This window comes from Cervus canadensis, chromosome 33, assembly GCF_019320065.1.
Source record: "Cervus canadensis isolate Bull #8, Minnesota chromosome 33, ASM1932006v1, whole genome shotgun sequence".
Classification (NCBI taxonomy): Eukaryota; Metazoa; Chordata; class Mammalia; order Artiodactyla; family Cervidae; genus Cervus; species Cervus canadensis.
The window spans coordinates 18,950,508-18,971,683 of record NC_057418.1 but is presented as its reverse complement, the minus strand read 5'-3'; the positions used below and the strand labels follow the sequence as shown (position 1 = coordinate 18,971,683).

Here is a 21,176-nt window from a genome sequence, read left to right as displayed (position 1 = left end):
GATTAAATTTATGATATATAAGTAAAAAGAATTAATCCTGCAATCCTCAATAAATTGTATGCAATACTATAACATGCTATTTTCCAAACATTTTGTAAAATGTGGCAATGTTTGAAATTTTCTTTAAGACTAAGAATATTTTAGTTAAAGCAACTTTACTGAGGAAGAAACAGAAAAATATATGAGTAATTTAATGGTCAAACATACTGGAGAGAAATGACTTCTGGTAACCAGCCCGTGAGTGCATGAATCACTGTGAACTCTCCCAGTTCTCTCCTCTCTGCCACATGGATGCTGAAAAAGCAAAACACAATAATACTGTCAATAATATTTGAAAACAGGGAGAGGTCTGTAAAAGACAGGAATCTCTAACAAGCAGTGATAAAAGAATAAATGGGGCTCCCCAAATGGCTTAGTGGTGAAGAATCTGCCTGCTAAAGCAGGAGAAGTAGGAGATTTGGTTCAATCCCTGAGTCAGCAAGATCCCCTGGAGTGGAAATGGCACCCCACTTAAGTATCCTTGCCTGGAAAATTCCATGGACAGAGGAGCCTGGTGAGCTGCAGTCCATGGGGTCACCAAGAGTCAGAACGACTGAGCACACACACACATGCACGATAAGAATAAACGTAGGGGTCCCACTGGTTATAAATGACGGCATAAGAATATACTTTTCCAACAATCAGATGACTTATTTTGATAAGGCATTTACCCTGATAGCTCAGTTGGTAAAGAATCCACCCGCAATGCAGGAGACCCTGGTTTGATTCCTGGGTCAGGAAGATCCCCTAGAGAAGGGATGGGCTACCCACTCCAGTATTCATGGGCTTCCCTTGTGGCTTAGCTGGTAAAGAATCCTCCTGCAATGCAAGAGATCTGGGTTTGATGCCTGGGTTCACTGCCTGGGTTGGGAAGACCCCCTGGAGTAGGGAACGGCTACCCACTCCAGTATTCTGGCCTGGAAAATTCCACGGGAGGAGCCTGGCAGTCTACAGTCCATGCGGTTGCATAGAATTGGACACAACTGAACTACTTACACTTCACTTCACTTCATATATATAGATGATACATAATCTCTTCTGTATATTCAACATATTATCATGTTCTTTTAAAAATAGGGCAGTGTCTTTCCTCTTTGGTGTTTCAGTAATTATCATAAGATTCCTATGAGTCTGTATATTAAACCAGTCTCACACATGGCAGGACAAGATAGGCATCAGACATTTTTGATAAAATCCTTAAATAATTTTTGAGAAGCTGGAAACATCCATTCTATCTTGTACAAAAGAGTGGATCTGCCACTATGGCATAAAGTCAGTGAGACTGTGATTGATTAAATATCACTCTTCTTATTTTAATCCTTTACTTTTAATATTTTTCTGAAGTGATTAGTCTATTTTCAGTAACACGCACAAATGCTGTATCTATATTTTGCTCAGGAATCAGAGCTTCAGTTCCATGTTATGCCAGTGGTGGTGACTGATGGTATTATTGGAATACAAGTTTTTTAATTCAGAAAGAAATCTTAGTCACACATTCAATCATTTAGAAATTTATATTGGTTTTTTGTTTGCAGATTATAAACTGTGATGTGTCCACATATCTCCAAGATAACAAATATCTACTGGAATAGATATTCACAGTCTAACCTCCTCTTTGAATAATCATATTTAGGAGGTGACTGTGTGAAGCTCATAAAAGTAATGTTTTTTCCTCTGCACGTGTCACAGTGATATTTAACTAACTACTAAATATTAATTTTTAGTGTAGAAAGCTAAAACTCACACTAAGAAATTCACTATCTACTGTAAATTCTGAGAAAAACTTTTGGACAAATATAAATTGGACCATGTAGTGATTTCCACTTCAAGGTCTAAGAAGCATCCTACATTAAGTCTGGTCCTTTATTCACAAGTTGGATTTGTTTGTTTTTCAAAACTAACCATAATGCCATTTCTCGAGTTGCTTTAAAATTCTACTGTAGCTTTAAGAGAGATAAAAATGCCACTCCAATTATCCGGGTCATGCATTTACTGCTTCACTGGCCTGGTTGCTCTCCTTCTGGGGACTTCAAGTTAGATCTGAGAATTAGGAACATTATTTCCTTTCAAAGATAAACAAACATAGTTGTTACCATTTTAAATGCTTAGTAGTATTCAACTGTCTAAGTGCTTTGAGCTGAGCTTTTTAAAATGATTGAAATTAAGGGTTGCAAACTGGGTAACACAAATCCCAGATAGAAAATTGAGGGTTGGTAACAGAAAAGAGAGATGAAGAGGGTGGCAGTAGGAGGGGCTGTTTTTGTTTGTGTGGCTTTGGGAGAGAAAAAGGAAGCTGAGCCAAAAGAAAACCGCAGAAAAGCAGACCAGGCTTCTGCCTGACATAGCTGTGTATAATAATAGAAGGGGAGGGGGCTGAGCTTTGAGCCAGTGGCTGGAGTGGCCTGTTAGAGCAAGCGGGTGTGTTCTGCTGAAAAGGCCCTGCTGTGATAAACTGCAGGCGGGGGAAGGGTAGCACATTCAAGCTGGTGCATTGTGTGTGAGAATTCTCCCATGGATTGGAGACGCACAGTTGCCTTGCCTTGGCAGCTCAGGTATCAAAGCTTTCTTGCATCACTTAGGCCAGAATAAAGCACTAGTGGTAAAGAATGCACCTACCAATGCTGGAGATATAAGAGATGCGGGTTCAATCCCTGCCTCAGGAAGATCCCCTGGAGAAGGAAATGGCAACCCCCTCCAGTATTCTTGCCTGGAAAATTCCATGGACAGGGGAGCCTGGTGGGTTACAGTCCCTGGGGTTGCAAAGAGTCAAACACCACTCAAACAGCTTAGCACTGGCACAAGGACCAGAATAGAAGGACCACAGTCTGCAAGAGGAAGCTGAGACATGTCTTGCATAGGTTGGTGCAGGAATATAAGACACAAGCAGATTTCTCAGGAATATTAAAGGAAACATGCTAGTTTTCATTGTGAATGTACAAAAGGACCAGTGTTACCTAAACCATGAGGAACACATGGACATCTTTCAAAAGAGATTAGATTATCAAGATTAGCAAATGATGGCTGCATACACAGAGCCTAAAACTAACTGGACCCAGGATACACTGGAGTAAGAAATGGCAACCCGCTCCTGTTTTTGCCTGGAAAAATTCCCATGGACAGAGAAGCCTGGTAGGCTACAGTCCATGGGGTTGCAAAAGAGTTGGACATGACTTAGCAACTAAGCAACAACAACAGGACGTATATTCAATAATTAGATGAACCAGTATTTTCCCCTACAAAATAACTTCTTAAACCGAAACTTTACTTTCCATGACTGACTTTCCATTCATCATAAGAAAACACTGGATACAGAATCAGTTTTGAGCATTTTTCTTGGGGGAATTTTGTCTCATTGCTGGCTAACATAACACTTCAAACCAGTGGCTTTGGAATGTTTATTGCTATATTAGAAAGTTTACACTGTTTGGAGAAAATGCTTTTTAAAAATGATTTTTTGAAAAATAAAGCTATGCAATATTGATGCATAGTTGTTGTTGCTGCTGCTTGCCATTTTGTTTTTACACAAGTGGGTGATAATTCTTTATTCTACTTACTCAACATTTGCCAGCTTAATGATAGCTTTACACAAAAGCATTGGCCAAAGTTCAAATTCATAGGTTGTAGCTGGAAGCAGTAGATTATTTACTTCATCAAAAGGCAGAAAGTCATCAATAGTTATCTTTCTCCAGCAACCCTAAAGATGAGAAGAAAGGAATATACCATCAGTGATTTACATTATTTTTTCACACACAATCTTATAAACTGCTGACATTATTATTTATAATTTTTACAATTTTATTTTATTTTATAAAATTTATAATTTTATTTTATAATTATTTTATTTTAGCATCTTATGTCTAATGACTCACCTACTAGTATTGTATACTACTCTGAGAATTTTAGCTTATTATTTTCTTTATTGTAATTAACACATGTCTATATCTATATCTATAGTGTCATTATTTATGAGGTCTTTTAGCACATTCTTGGATGCCCCATCCTACATAATGGAGTAAATTGAACTATTTCAAAAAGCAAAACCAAAACATCATGCAATCATGGATAAGTTTAGGCACAATTAAATAACTATTTGTAGTCAGAATGCAAATTCTCCAAATGTAACTTTAGTAATGATTTTTTATCCTCATAGGCTCAGTGGGATTATACTTCCAATTACCATATACTCTTACTCCTAATTAAAGATATATTTTGAACATAAAGTTAGTTAATTCTTTATCTAATAAAATCATGATATATTTACCTATATATATCACTTCATACTTAAAAGTTTGAGATAAATGATAAAATTAATGATTGTGAGCTCAAACTCCTTTAAACTGGTTTTACATGTGAGATTTTATTTTGAATTCATTCCTTTTCCCAAGAAACATTTTTCAGCAGTGATACAAGCCTTGTGAACTCAAAGATCTGCATAATACATGGCTTATGCCTATACCACTGAACTGTTTATAGTCTAGAGAGGGAGGGCATATAGGGAAATAATACAAAATGTAATATGTAATATGTTTCAAATGTTCTGGAATAAGATAGGAAAATGTGACTAATTTGCTCAGGAGATGTCTTCACAGGAAGTTGACATTTGAATTCAAGCCTCAACGAACAGTATACTTTTCCTAGGTAGATAGGAACAGTAGGGTGAAAATGTCTTCTTTTTATGACACTTGTAACTGAATTCATACTACATTATTTAGTGGTTATGTGACTTTTTATTTCTTTCCTTGTGGATAAAGTAGGGCAAGACAGGTTTGAAGGAACAGGTATCTAGCTATTCTCTCTTCTAACTTTGGGTGAAACAACTCAAAATAATACACAGTAAAACTGACTGGTTTGATCTCCTTGCTGTCCAAGGGATGAATACATAAATGAAAAGTTATGTATATATAAATACAAATAATTTTTGCATGTGGAATTTTTGGACCTAACATTTTTGCATTTGGTAATTTTTGGACCTATAAAAGCAGCAGATATTAAGAAGAAGTGGCAAGAATACACAGAAGAACTATACAAAAAAGATCTTCATGACCCAGATAATCATGATGGTATGATAATCACCCAGAGTCAGACATCCTGGAGTGTGGAGTCAAGTGGGCCTTAGGAAGTGTAACTATGAACAAAGCTAGTGAAGGTGATGGAACTCCAGTTGAGCTATTTCAAATATTAAAAGATGATGCTGTGAAAATGCTGCACTCAACATGCCAGCAAATTTGGAAAACTCAGCAGTGGCCACAGGACTGGAAAAGGTCAGTTTTCATTCCAATCCCAAAGAAAGGCAATGCCAAAGAATGCTCAAACTACTGCACAATTGCACTCATCTCACACGCTAGAAAGTAATGCTCAAAATTCTCCAAGTCAGGCTTCCATAGTACATGAACTATAAACTTCCATATGTTCAAGCTGGATTTAGAAAAGGCAGAAGAACCAGAGATCAAATTGCCAACATCTTCGGTTCATCACCAAAGCAAGGGAGTTCCCGAAAAACATCTATATCTGCTTTATTGACTATGCCAAACCTTTGACTGTGTGAATCACAAAAAACTCTGAAACATTCTTCAAGCGATGGGAATACCAGACCACCTGACCTGCCTCCTGAGAAACCTGTATGCAGGTCAGGAAGCAACAGTTAGAACTGGGCATGGAACAACAGACTGGTTCCAAATCGGGAAAGGAGTATGTCAAGGCTGTATATTGTCACCCTGCTTATTTAAGTTATATGCAGAGTACATCATGAGAAACGCTGGGCTGTAGGAAGCACAAGCTGGAATCAAGATTTCCGGGAAATATCAATAACCTCAGATATGCAGGTGACACCACGGTTATGGCAGAGAGTGAAGAAGAACTAAAGAGCCTCTTGATGAAAGTGAAAGAGGAGAGTGAAAAGTTGGCTTAAAGTTCAACACTCAGAAAACTAAGATCATGGCATTTAGTACCATCACCTCATGGCAAATAAATGGGTAAAGAAACAGTGGAAACAGTGAGAGACTTAAATTTTTTGCTCTCCAAAATCACTGCAGATGTTTACAGTAGCCATTAAATTAAAAGACTCTTGCTCCTTGGAAGAAAAGTTATGACCAACCTAGACAGCATATTCAAAAGCAGAGACATTACTTTACCAACAAATGTCTGTCTAGTCAAAGCTACGATTTTTCCAGTAGTCATGTATGGATGTGAGAGTCTGACTACAAAGAAAGCTGAGCACGGAAGAATTGATGGTTTTGAACTGTGGTGTTGGAGAAGACTCTTGAGAGTCCCTTGGACTGCAAGGAGATTCAACCAGTCCATCCTAAAGGAAATCAGTCCTGAATATTCATTGGGAGGACTGATGCTGAAGCTGAAACTCCAATACTTTGGCCACCTGATGTGAAGAACTGACTGATTTGAAAAGACCCTGATGCTGGGAAAGATTGAAGGCAGGAGGAGAAGGAGATGACAGAGGATGAGATGGTTGGATGGCATCACCGACTCAATGGACATGAATTTGGGTAAACTCTGGGAGTTGGTGATGGATAGGGAGGCCTGGCGTGCTGCAATCCATGGGGTTACAAAGAGTCGGACACAACTGAGCAACTGAACTGAAGTGACTGAATTTTTGTCATTGCATGTAAATGATGTATATAGGACATTTTTTATTGAGTTTACTCTGTTAGTGTTGCATAATTTTAAAGACCATCAACATGTTTAATTATAGAATCCTTGTATAGGAAGATGCTTTTTTGTTAAGTTAAACATAAGTTAATAGAAGCTACTTTAGAATATATATTGAAGTCGCTCAGTCGTGTCTGACTCTTTGCAACCCCATGGACTGGGGCCTACCAGGCTTCTCCGTCCATGGGATTTTCCAGACAAGAATATCGGAGTGGGTAGCCATTTCCTTCTCCAGGAGATCTTCCCGACCCAGGGGTTGAACCTGGGTCTCCTGCATTGTAGGCAGACGCTTTACCATCTGAGCCACCAGGGAAGTCCACTTTAGAATAGTCATGCTCAAATTTTAATCTTTTCCATACTTCAATTGCAGGTCATGATAACTATTGGCTATATATATATTTATACCCTCTTCCTCCTATCACCAAGCTGAATAGAAAATAAAAAATATGTTTTATAAATAATAGTTCAAATCACAATTATGAAAAAAATCAAGCAAAGTGTAATCAGAGATGAGAGATTTCCAAAAAACTCTGAGTGGTCATAATTATATAAATGAGACTATTTCCCCCAATGTTTATATTTTCTCCTATTTATATAATTTTTATTTTCCCCTTATTTCTACTCTAGTAACAGGTGTGCTCTCCCCACTCAGGGCAGAGCTCTGACTTCCACACTTGATCTGAAGTAAACAAAGCAGTTTCTCTCCCCTGCAGAGTCAATGAGAAGAACTGACTTCCATCCTCCTTCCTTCCTTTTCTTCAGGAAACAGAAGATGTCTGGCCTGGAAGAAACTTATTTCCACATCCTACCCATGCAGTAGAGCACACTTTCGCCTCCTTAGGTGGTAGCAGGGAGACTTGAGATGGTTAACAAAACAGCACGAGTCAGGTTTTATAAATTAAACTGAGATCTGAAAAAAAAGCTCACAAAAGTGATCCAGGGTGTACATTACAAATCTAAACAGGCTGACTACCTGCTAAAATGGAAATTTTAATTAGAAACCAAAGTCATTAAGATATAACAGCAATAGCATCCAGGAAAACTGTCCAAAATGTCTCCTCATACCAAAACGCAGGAATATCTTAATTTCAGTGAGAAAATACAATCTACAGACCAGAAAGTCAAAATGACAGAGAAGCTGGAATTTTTAGGCTTGAACTATAAATCTGCTGTTAAAATATGCTTCAACAAGTAATTATGAACACTCTTGAAAGAAAAAAATGAAACTCTCAGCAAAGTGATAGAAAATATACAAGAGAACAAAATAGAAATTTTGAACTTAGTATTAAACAATAAATAAATCCGTTAATAGCAGAAAGCAAATTTCAGAGAAATTAGTGAATAGCAAGTTAAATCAATAGAAATTATGAGCAATAAGGGAAATACAGATTTAAAAATAAATATGAGTTTCAGGGACTTGTGAGACAATGGAAAATGTATAACATGCTATTGGTGTCAACACACACACACACACAAAGGTACAAAGAATATGAATATGGAGCTGCAATAGGTTTGAGGAAAGATTGAAAACTCCCCAAATTTGTCACAACATAGTCTTATAGATTTAAGGGGCTCAGAATGTCCAAAACAGGATAATGTCAAAGAAATCAACACTGAGGAATCTATACACCTCAAATTCAAACTTCTAGAAACTCGAGACAAAGACAAAGGCCTGAAAGCAGCCTATGAGAAGACATTGCCTACAGGAGCAAAGCAGATTGCTTTCCAGAAATGACAGAGGCCAGAAGAAAGTGGCACACTTACTGCTGAAAGAAAACCAATTACCACCCCCAAATTCTGCACTGAGCAAAAATATTTTTAAAGAATAAAGGTGAAATAAAGATGTTTTCAGATAAAGGGAAGAGAGAATAATTTGTCAGCAGGCAACTGGTTGAAAAAGAATGGCAAGAGGAAATTCCTCAAAGGTGAAAGAAAGAAAAATAAAAAGAAAATGGAACATTAGGCATGAAGAAAGAGTAAAGGAAAGAGTAAGCATATGGTTAAATTATGGAGTATTCTTTTCCCCTTGAGCTTTTAAAATTATATATGACATTTAAAAGCAAAAGTTTTTCATGAGGGTCTCAACATATGTAGAGGAAACATTTAAGACAACTATGTTATGGATAGAGAGGTGTAAAGGAGTCTAAAGGTAGGTAAAATTATATCCCAATTTAAGCAGTAAAATGGTATTACTGGACTGTGTAATAAGCTATGTGTGTAGATTTTAATCCCTAGTGCTATCACTACCAAAAAAAATCCTCAAAAATACTAGGGATAATAATTCAAAAAGACACATGCAATCCAATGTTCACAGCAGCAGTATTTATAATAGCCAAGAAGATGTGAAAATAGCCTAAGTGTCCACTGACACATGAATGGATAAAGAAGATGTGGTATACATATATACAATGGAATATTATTCAACCATTAAAAATGAAATACTGCCATTTGCAGACATAGGTGGACCTAGAGATTATTATACTAAGTGAAGTAAGTTAGACAAATACAAATATTACATGATATCACTTATATGTGGAATCTACAAAACAATCTAAATGAACTTACTCACATAACAGAAACAGACTCACGGACATAGGGGAAGAATAAGCAAAAAACTTATGGTTACCAAAGGGGAGAGAGGGTGAGGGATAAATTAGGACCATGAGAATAACAGAAACACACTACTGTATATAAATTAGATAAATAAGGATTTACTATACAGCACAGAGAACTATATACGATTTCTTGTAATAACCTACAATGGAAAAGAGTCTGAAAATTATATAGATATATATATATATATATCCATAAAACTGAATCACTTTGGTAAAACTGGTCATAGCCTGAATGTCTGTCAATATGAAATTAGCAAAATATGTATCCAATTGTCTCCTGCTATCTGTAGGGGAACTGGTTCCAGAATCAGTCACATGTACCAAAATCTGGACACACTCAAGTCCTACAGTTGGCCCTCCTTCCTTATCTGAGGATTCTACCAAGGGCAGATCATAAATATACGGCTATATTTATTTTTAAAAAGTAGACTTTTAAGTGGACCTGGGCAATTCAAACCTATGTTATTCCAAGGTCAACTGTAATTATTGTTATATTCAAGCAATGGAGTACAAGGTAGATCAACAAAAATATTAGCATAAAAAATGTCCATGGTTAGGGAAAACATACAGAATGATGAATACTATATGATCTTCTTGTTGGTACAGATTATATGTAGTGTGTTTACATATATACTTTTAAGGAAAAGGTTTAAGAGGATAAACAGAGATAATTTACTATAATTGTCTAGGTAGGTAGACTCATAGGGACATTTCATTCACTAATTTAAACATTTTAATAGTGTTTGAATGTGTTTTAATAAAAGCATATATAGAGTTAATAACAGGTTTTCCTGGTGGCTCACTGGTAAAGAATCTGCCTACAATGCTGGAAATCCAGGTTTGATCCTTGAATTGGGAAGATCCGCTGAAGAAGGGGTTGGCAACCCATTCCGGTATTCTTGCCTGGAGAATCCCATGGACAGAGGAGCCTGGTGGTCTACAGTCCATGGGGTCACAAAGAATTGGGCATGACTGAGTATATTTTAATAAAAGCATATATAAAATTAATAATGATGAATTGAGAATAAAAAATTTCCATTTTGAAAATAAAAGTAATTGAATAGTGGGAAAGCAATTTGTCATGGCATATGCCTTGAAAACACTGTTTAAAGAACAAAAGTGTCACTGGGTGTGAGAGACTTTGTTTCAAATGCTGACTGCAAACTCTGCCCAGACTGTGGGTTCGGGTATGAAAAACGCAATAGATAGGGTTTATGTGGGTGCGTCCTGCACCCACAGTTGAATAAACTCCAAATTCTATAATAATATTGCACTTAAAAAGTATAAAAGTTAATCAGAAATGAAAAATAGTGTGCTTTTGTATGGAGAGAGAGATGACGATTGGGGAAAACCACTGGTTTCAATGTGTGTGTTTTCTTGCTTATTCGGAGCTAAATGAAAGCACTCAGAGAAAGATTGCCAAGAGCAATACATATTTCAAGTGGAGAGCAATAATGTAATTGCTTTTTTCAAGGAGCCCAAGGAATGCTGACATTGGAAAGTACCGAGGAGACCACATGTAGCTCAGTAGCGGTGTTATCACTGCCAGGTGAAAGAAAAAAGAAAACTGTTTTATGATCCTGTTCTTCATGCTACCTAACCAATTTTTATCTGGTTGATGTCAAAGAACTTTGAGGCTATTCTCTTAGAAACCAAACTGGAAAAAAATGGGAATACTCTTACGGGAGAAACAATACACTGGTATAAAAACCTGAACTTTAAGTGTCATGCCAAAAGGTTCTCTTTGGTTGGTTTACTTTGAAGAAGTGACTAAAAGTGAAAGTGTTAATCACTCAGTCGTGCCTGACTTTGCAACCCCATGGACTGCAGCCTGCCAGGCTTCTCTGTCCTTGGGATTCTCCAGGCAAGAATACTGGAGTGGGTTACCATTCCCTTCTCCAGGGGATCTTCCCAACCCAGGAATCAAACTCGAGTCTCCTGCATTGCAGGCAGATTCTTTACCGTCTCAGCCACATAAATGCTTCAAGGGGCAACAAGAAACAGGGAGGAGAATGCATGTAAAAAGGCAGAAGGAGAAATCAATGTCCAGTAAGAAACAAATAAGAAGGTGTCTATAAATGGAAGGGGGAAAAAAAGCAATTTGGAGCAGCCTTAGGTGTACAAGACTGCACAGGGGAAGGAAAACTGAGGTAGGGCAGAGGGTGCATCTCCAGTACGTCATCTTGAATCAAACAGTAGAAGGTAACAGAGAATGTATGTATGAACACGTTTCTGAAATATCTGCACTGAAAACTGAAGGATAGACACATAAATACTGAATTAGAATTGGAAGAGGAAAAACCCAGAAATGTCCGGAAAAGGACATTCATAGTGAAAATAACAATCCATTTTACCTTTTCAGAAATAATTTCCTCTAATTCTGTACTACACCTCATCTGGAAAGAGGTGTTGGCTCAGCCCTACCACCTGGGAATTAGGGGGAGAGAGGCCGAAATGTTTGCTCTTAGTCCAGAGAGAACAGATATCTACAGCTAGAAAACTAGGTGGCCATCTCTATTCCATCAACATGGTCTCTCAAACAGCAAAGTTCTTGTTTCTGTCTCTTTAAAAACTGCCTCTGTCTATCTATCCACTTCGCTGGTGGCTCAGACTTTTAAGAATCTGCCTGCAGTTTGATCCTGGAGAAGGGAATGGCTACCCACTCCAGTACTCTTGCCTGGAGAATTCCATAGACAGAGGAGCCTGGCGGGCTACAGTCCATGGGGTTGCAAAGAGTAGGACACGACTGAGCCACTTTCACTTTTATCTATTCACTATCATCACTCAGTATTTTTCTATACCCTCTAGGGCTACAGTCCAATTTTAAAGAATGGATCAAAGTAGAAGAGAACTAGCAAGGGGTTATTGTAACTTGGCTTCTGTATTTACTTTACCAAAAGAACTGGAGATTGGGCCAACGGTGAAAGTAAGAATATATGTATGAACAAAAGCCCTGGGAAAAGAAAGCATCTAGAAAGCAATAGCTTAATACTCATATATATGTATGTGTGTGTGTGTATCCTTGCATTAATGAACGCACTAAGTGGATACTTTATACTCAGCGCTATAGAGAAAAGTGAGGCAGATTCAGGAGAGACAGTATCAGGGTTTCAGGTAGGGTGGAGAGTGCTCAGAATGAGTGCCTGAAGTTAAACACAGGAGATACTTAGGCATTGGCTATTATATTCTAAAACAGGTTATCAGCTACTTTTTCCATATGTAAGCAAATGATCATTCACATAATCATGTATAAAGGACAACAGACCTCAATATTGTTATGCCCAAAATTCACATATATATTCTAAGTAAATAAAATTTTGGAATGCATATTCCTTCTGAATGAAAGATGAGTCAAAATAAAATGTTCAAGAGAAGGGAAGTTGTAAAAACAAGCAAACAAAAAACAACCATGGGGATTAAGGATTAACCCTTTTGCATGTAGAATAAGGAATAAACAATTATAAATATGTGTTCAAAGATAAATACTAGTCGAAATGCTTACCCAGAAATGCTAAGAAAACATTGAAATGAGAGTAAGAGGTGCATTTTTTTCTACAAAATCAAAGCAAACTATAAAATCCTTATAATTAATATGGTATTGGAAGAGAACAAGAAAAACAGAAAAAGAAAAGAGAGTCCCAAATCAAACACAATTTCAAATTGGAAATTAGTGTATGATAAAAGCAGTTTTTAAAATCAATGGGTAAAAGGTAAAACATTGATATAAAATGCTGGGGCATGTGGCTGAGGTTTTTAAGTAAAAAAAAATAAACCAGTTCTTCATTTCTCACAGTAGATAAAACAAATGAAAGATCTAAACATTAAAATAAAACTAAAGGGAAAAATTTTTTGTATTCTTGAAGTAATACCTTGTTTAAATGACAAATATCCTAGACTCTGTAAAGAAATATAATGACATAATTGACTACATAAAAATTACAAATCACAGTCAGGTGGAGGTCACATAGCTAAAGAGACTAATTTAAAAAGTGCTTCCTTTATATTCACATTTATTGTTACCTACAATGTATAAAGCCTTCCCAAGTGGCTCAGTGGTAAAGAATCTGCCTGCAATCAGGGGACAGAAGAGATATAGGAGACCATGGGTTCAATCCCTGGGTTGGGAAGATTCCCTGGAGAAGGAAATGGCAAAGTAAAGTTTGGGGTGTAAATTGCCCGGGAAATCCCATGGACAGAGGAGCCTGGCAGGCTATAATCCATGGGCTTTCAAATAGTTGGAGACAGTTCAGCAGCTAAACAATAACAGTGTATAAAAGAATACAATTCCATAACAAAACTTCAAATAACCTGTTTTATAAGTAGGCATTAGGGAGATACCAGACGAACTAAGCAAGTTTGGGCAATTGAACCACAGCAGGGTTATATTGTGAGAGAATTGGGCGGAGAGGTGCCTGTGATCACTACATCCCCTCTAGTTTTGCATCTGAACTCAAGATGGGCAGCATCTGGGAAGCTGACCGTGGGCTTCTCTCCCTGACTCTACCAAGGGTTAGCAGGAGGAATGATCCATTCCTTTGGCTTCCACAATAGGAGGCAGCAGTGGGGAAAGAGAGGAGCAAAGAAAGAAAACAGGAAAGAGGGGAGGAAACTAATAGTGTTGAGAATCTACTATTTGTCAGGACCTTGTCCAGTTCTTTTACATAATTACCACATTTTATCGTTCCCTGTGTTTGTTCCAGGACATATTGCTTGCCTGTTCTCTTGAGGGAGATCATCTCTCTGACTTTGTGTGCAAGGCACCCTGAGGGGTCCATGTGGCCCTAAGAATGGATCTGGAGATACTGAAGACGAGAAAAGCTTTCTGTCAAATCTCATTGAGCACAAATAAGACCATGCCCTTCAGAGATGAGCGCCAGCAAGGGGCCTACCACATAATTCACGTGGAGCTAATCACATCTCAGTGCTCAGCAGTTTAGCATCATTCCCCACACGCCATTCCTCAGGTGAAACTGAAGAGGGACCAGAGGAAGTCACTGGACATGGGGTTGTCTTTCTGATTCCTAGCCCTCTTTCCCAAGAACTACGCCATCTAAAGAGGCAGGTTAGACTGTGCCAGACTGACATTTCCAAACTGGACTAAATTCATTTTTAAAAAGTTCTGAATTCAGGAAGGTGTAGGTTTCTGAGGAATCTGTACAGTTAAATAGAAATCACATTTTCTTTGCAAAATGGTATATAGTGTTAATAAACATTGACCCCTATCCAGGAGGAAATTAGAAAAGATAGAAGGATGTCAGCGAGCAGAGAGAGAGAGAGAAGCTAACAGGGTTGGTTTAGTGTTCTGCTGACGCTGTTTTGAAATTCTTGATAATTTTGAACTTCGTCCCAACTCAAGTTTGGGCAAATGTGCAGAAGTGGGGCTAAATACCCACGCATCTGACCTCCTCACTCTTCCCGTATTTACTTTCTTTCTGTACTCTTACACTGTCCTCTGTGTATCCACATTCTTAATGACATATCCTCCCTCTCACTCCTCTGTACACAAGTAATACTCTGAAGTCTGCTCTGTCAAATCTGCCTCCTGATTGGTCAACATAGAAGAATAAAGGGATTTATTTTGATATCCATTTTGGATATCAAAGGCTAAGATTCCCTTCTCTACTTTCCTACTGTGCATGCTCAATTGCTAGGTCATGTCTGACTGTTTTGCAACCCCACAGACTCCTCTGTCCATGGGATTTCTCAGGCAAGAATACTGGAGTGGGTTGCCATTTCCTTCTCCAGCGAATCTTCCCAACCAGGGATGGAACCCACATCTCCTGCACTGGCCGGCAGATTCTTTACTGCTGAGTCACCTGGGAAGCCCCTTCCTACTGTAATAATCCTACTGATTCCTAAGCATTGGCCTTTCAGCTTTCCCCACCCCAGGAAGAATAGATGGCTCCGGCTCCTTAAGGAGAAAGCCTTGTTCTTAGAAATACACAATAGCATGATTTACTTTCCTCATTGCCTCAAATGTTCAGGAATACTTTCCCTCTGTTACCAGGCCCAGCTTCATGGATAAGTGACCTGTGCAGTCACATGGGACCCCACACTCTGAAGGACCTCATGCTTTGCTTAAAGTGTTGATATCATCATCTTGAAATGGCTAATAACTTTTGAACAAGAGACTCTACAATCCCATAGCTGGGCCTGCCTGTAGCTCTGGGCCTTTAGAAAAGAGCATTCCACCATGATAAACCCAAAGGTATTTAATATAATCTAACATTGCTCAATGGGGTGTGAGTCTACTTTTTTTTGTTAATTAAGGGGTTTCGAATTCTCTACTTGTGCTTCTTACTATCCCATTTGCTTCGTTTCAGGCGAAAGCAAAATATTTCCTGTGTCAAAGTGAGATTTGTCAACATGAAAACAAATATCAAGTTCAGGGTAAAAAATGGATAAGATCAGGCCCTTCAGTAGTAGCGAAGAGAGGACTGGATCACATTTTAGCTCAGACACTGTTTCCTGCCCATGGCCCTGATACCACATCAGAGAGGAAAGAGCCCTGTGCATCCACCTGCCTACCCAGCCCGCCCACCTGGAAGGTCAGAGGCAGCAGAGGACTGCCTGTCTGTGGTCCCAGAAGCACTAGTTTTACAGAGGGAAGTAAGTCAGAAAGAGAAAGACAAATATCATATATTAATGCATATATGTGAAATCTGAAAAAAAAATGGTATGGAAGATCTTATTTACAAAGCGGAAACAGAGACACAGACATAGAGAAGAAACATATGTATATCAAGGGGGAAGGGGTGGGGTGGGGTGAATTGGGAGATTGGGACTGGCATATATGCACTATTGTACTATGTGTAAAATAGATAACTAACGAGAGCGTACTCTACAGCCCAGGGAATTCTAAGTGCTCTGTGGTGACCTGAAATGGGAAGGAAATCTGAAACAAAGGAGATATATGTGTATGTATTGCTGATTCATTTAGCTATACAGTGGAAGCTAACCCAACATTGTAAAGTAACTATACTCCAATAAAAATTTAAAAATATATATATAAACAGTTAAAAAATAAAAAGCACAGGGAACTGGTATCACAAAGGATGCAACTGTGTTCTTTTAAATCTCAAATTACATATGTAGGACTTTTCCCCTTGTAGGCACACAGTTGACAGCCTTTATAAACTGTCTCATCTTCTATTAGCTTCTTTAATAGCAGGTAAGAGAAACATATTGCAATATGAAAGACACACAAATGTTAACACATGTGTACAAGAACTTACCATCCAGTAAAGCTTCACTACATACTTTCCATAGCTATTAAACAAGGGCACGTGACCCTTCACAGCCTTGCATAGAGAGTATATGTGTTCCCAGGGCTTCCAGACCAGAAGAGGCGGTTCCCCTGTTGTTCCTTTAAAATAATTGGTCAAAGCACTCCCATTGAATATCTTCCACACGGCATAGATTTCACTGATAATCCATCTCATTAGCTAGAGGTAAAAAACCAGTAGTGTTCATTAGTTATTTTTCAATTGTTGGCACTGTAATTTTGGGAGTGGGTGGCAGTTGAAAATCTACTTCCAGGAGTACTGTTAGATTCTATGTGTAATATATTCTACATTTTTATTTCTGACCTACAGAATAAGGTCATATATCTTGCTTTTGTTCTCAGAAAATATAGTCATAATACAAGCTAAAAACCCTTGGCTAAGAGCTGTATTTCAGGTAAATAGTCGGTGATTTGACACTGACCACCATTTTAGCTGTGTGCGTGTGTGTGTGTGTGTGTGTGTGTGAGACAGAAAAGGAGAGAGAAGAGAGGAAGGCTGAATGCTTCTGAGAGCAATGATGGCTTTATTTTGGAATTGTTATAAAAGATTAAGCTGTGTGTAATGGTACCTCATTGTGGTTGGTACCATTACACACCAGTCAGGATGGCTGCTATCCAAAAGTCTACAAGCAATAAATGCTGGAGAGGCTGTGGAGAAAAGGGAACCCTCTTACACTGTTGGTGGGAATGCAAACTAGTACAGCCACTATGGAAAACAGTGTGGAGATTCCTTAAAAAACTGGAAATAGAACTGCCATATGACCCAGCAATACCACTTCTGGGCATACACACTGAGGAAACCAGATCTGAAAGAGACACGTGCACCCCAATGTTCATCGCAGCACTGTTTATAATAGCCAGGACATGGAAGCAACCTAGATGCCCATCAGCAGATGAATGGATAAGGAAGCTGTGGTACATATACACCATGGAATTTTACTCAGCCGTCAAAAAGAATTCATTTGAACCAGTCCTAATGAGATGGATGAAACTGGAGCCCCTTATACAGAGTGAAGTAAGCCAGAAAGATAAAGAACATTACAGCATACTAACACATATATATGGAATTTAGAAAGATGGTAACGATAACCCTATATGCAAAAGAGAAAAAGAGACACAGAAATACAGAACAGACTTTTGAACTCTGTGGGAGAATGTGAGGGTGGGATATTTCAAAAGAACAGCATGTATACTATCTATGGTGAAACAGATCACCAGCCCAGGTGGGATGCATGAGACAAGTGCTCGGGCCTGGTGCACTGGGAAGACCCAGAGGAATCGGGTGGAGAGGGAGGTGGGAGGGGGGATCGGGATGGGGAATAAGTGTAAATCTATGGCTGATTCATATCAATGTATGACAAAACCCACTGAAATGTTGTGAAGTAATTAGCCTCCAACTAATAAAAAAATTAAAAAAAAAAAAAAAAGATTAAGCTGTGAAAGCGAACGCATTAGTTACTCAGTAGTGTCCAACTCTTTGTGAGCCCATGGACTGCAGTTCACCAGGCTCCTTTGTTCATGGGATTCTCCAGGCAAGAATACTGGAGTGGGTCGTCATGCCCTCCTCCAGGGGATCTTCCCAGCTCAGGTATCAAACCCAAGTCTTTTAAGTCTCTTGCATTGGTAGACGAGTTCTTTACCACTAGCGCCACCTTATTGAGCTGCTATTCTGTAAATGTGAGAATTTGAGAAGAAAATGATCCTTCTATGTCAATAAGATCAATTAGACAAGCAATGAGACTTGAGGAAGAAGTAAACCTGGGCACACATTTGAATACACTCTAAGTCCCATATTCATGTGTTCATCAGCAGATACAGCAGTGCTCCCAGTAAAATTCCCACCTGCAAGGTTTTCGCCAGGCAGCAAGGCACAGTGAAGAGTTGAACTTCAGAGTATGTTTCACTGCCTGGTTTGTAAGGAGATTCAATACTTGAGTCTAAAGTCATAAGATTTATATTTTTCTTAATTTGGTTATCTAGAAAGCTTCTTAAAGGTAGGTTAAGTTGAAAAAGGCAAATCAGATATCCTCCTATGTACCTGGAGATTTTACTATAGAATTATTTTATACTTCCTTTGTGGAATCCAAACTATGACACAAATGAACCTATCTACAAAACAGAAATAGACTGATAGACATAGAGACAGTCTTGTGGTTGCCAAGAAAGAAGGTGGGGGAGAAATGGGACTGGGTGTTTGGGATCAGCAGATGCAAACTATTATGTATAAAATGGATAAATAACAAGGTCTTACTGTATAGCACAGTGAACTATATTTAATATCCTGTGATAAACCATACAGAAAAAATATACAAAAGGATGCATATATAATATATATGTATACATGTAGAATTGAATCACTTTGGTGTACAACAGAAATTAAGACAACATTGTAAATCAACTACATTTTAATAAAAATAAATAAGTAAAACATTTTACACGTCCATGGAAAATATGCTAAAGTCTTTAGAATTCATAAAATATAAAACAGTTCAGAGATAATTTTATACTACTCAGTACAACCTGACTGAAAAAATTAATATTTTGATTTTAGTATTGGCCAAGATGTTAAAGATAAGAAAGACAAAATATTTGAATCAATAATAACTACACCCCTATGATTGGGTCTTTGGAGAAAATAATGAAAAAAAAAATCCCTGTTTCTGATCTAACTACCTCAGGGAAGTGGAACAGGTCTACTTATGATGGATAGAACCCAGGGTGGAGAGGGAGAAGGTGAATTCCCACAGGCTGTAGGACTGCTGTGCTGAAAATCTGTCTTGTATAGGTGAGGTATTACGTTTGAGCTGAATCTCCTGATTCCTCCACATTGGCAAGTCAAACACTACCAGACACCTTACTCTTGGGCATGATGTAGGCTCAGACTGGCAACAACTTTGTTAATTGCTAGGTACATGGATCCAGAAGAGAAATGTCCAGATGGTAAGAACCTGACTACCCTGGTCCATGGCACAAGCAGTGATACTAAACATCTCCTCCACTGACTCTCTTGCTAAACTCCATTAAAGAGCTTCTCTTCCTCTTTGAGTGTCTGGATATGAAATATTCAGTTATACTAAAATTTAAAGGTGAGCAAGAGCACTGAAATTGACCACCTGGGAGTTGTTTAAGCAGGTCCAGAAGGCATTCTTCAAGGAGCTTTTTGGTTCATACTTCCCCAACCTACCTCACTGCAGAGTAAATGCTCATTGGCTGAAAACAAGTCAAACAGGATTTCATTTTTCACAACCACTGGAGCCTGAAATAAAAATATATAGAGAGATGTTGCTCCTTGGGAAAAATAAAGGAAATTTAGTTTACTGATACAAATTGGCCTACATACAGGCCAAATTTGATTTCGTTTCTCACAGAGGAATTGGAAGAAATAAAAAAAATAAACATATTATTCTATAAGATAATCTCTGATAGAGCTGTGACATTAATTTAATAATGTAATTCCTATAAAGTACAGTATTTTAACATAATAAAATGTTGTAAAATGTAACATATGCAGATAAATTTAGCATGCATACACACACACAGAGTTTAAAACCTGATTTGAAATTTAAATAAACCCTTCAAGTTAAACCTGAAGCTTACTTAACATCTGGTAGCTAGAAAAATTGCTTCATCTTAGATGCAAAATATTAACTGAGACAGCTTTTAAAAATCTTGTTTGACTTCAAATCTTGTAATAACTTTTAAAGTTAATTTTGTGGTCATTATTTAATTTGTATAGATCTAAAGTTGCTTTTACATATTAAGATCAGTAAAGGAAAAAGATAATAGGGAAAAATATGACATGGAGCAAATTTTTTAAATTAGTTACAATTAATATCAACTTTATATATTTAACATACCAAATTAACATGAAAATGACTTTGATTAACAAAGTAGATTTTTATAGAAACTCAATCATCTGTATAACTATTACCTTGAAAACTCAATAAAGTACTTTCAAATGTCTGAGAGAAATTTACCTACAACTACCCTGAAGGCCGGAATTGATTCTTAAGTTCATAACTTACAAGCACAATTTATAAAATTACATACATATAAGGTGTCAAGAACATATATATATATACATATATGTATATATATATATTTTATCAGTGTCTTATCTGGCGACTCAGCAGTAAAGAATCTACCTGCCAATGCAGGAGACACAGGAGATATAGGTTCGATCCCTGGGTCAGGAAATGGCAATCTACTCCAGTGTCCTTGCCTGGGAAATCCCATGAACAGATGAGCCTGGCAGGCTACAGTCCATGAGGACGCAAAGAATCAGATATGACTTGGTGACTAAACAACAATATATATTCAGTAAATTTTATATAGAAAGGTCATTATTGTTTTACAATATTTTTGTCTAAACTTTATGTATGTCCATATTTATTGGCTCAGGTGGTAAAGAATCTGCCAGCAACACAGGAGACCCAGGTTCGATCCCTGGGTCAGAAAGATCCCCTGGAGAAGGGAATGGCACCCCACTCCAGTATTCTTGCCTGGAGAATCCCATGGACAGAGGAGCCTGATGGGCTACAGTCCATGGGATCCCAAAGGGTTGGACACAGCTG

The 21,176-nt window shown here is 37.9% G+C and overlaps 1 protein-coding gene and 1 non-coding gene across 2 annotated transcripts in view; both read right to left on the bottom strand.

Moving 5' to 3' along the window:
* ADGB (androglobin) overlaps window positions 1-21,176 on the bottom strand; it is a 206,616-nt gene that overhangs the window by 156,347 nt on the left and 29,093 nt on the right. The window contains exons 4-7 of the mRNA XM_043457333.1: window positions 19,787-19,858; window positions 16,553-16,762; window positions 3,594-3,733; window positions 208-294 (exon numbers count right to left, since the gene is read on the bottom strand). Of these exons, the coding sequence (XP_043313268.1) occupies window positions 208-294; window positions 3,594-3,733; window positions 16,553-16,762; window positions 19,787-19,858 (509 nt within the window). The remainder of the gene's footprint in view (window positions 1-207; window positions 295-3,593; window positions 3,734-16,552; window positions 16,763-19,786; window positions 19,859-21,176) is intronic.
* On the bottom strand, window positions 6,944-7,015 carry TRNAC-ACA. The gene has a single exon. It is a non-coding gene; the product is annotated as a tRNA-Cys (tRNA).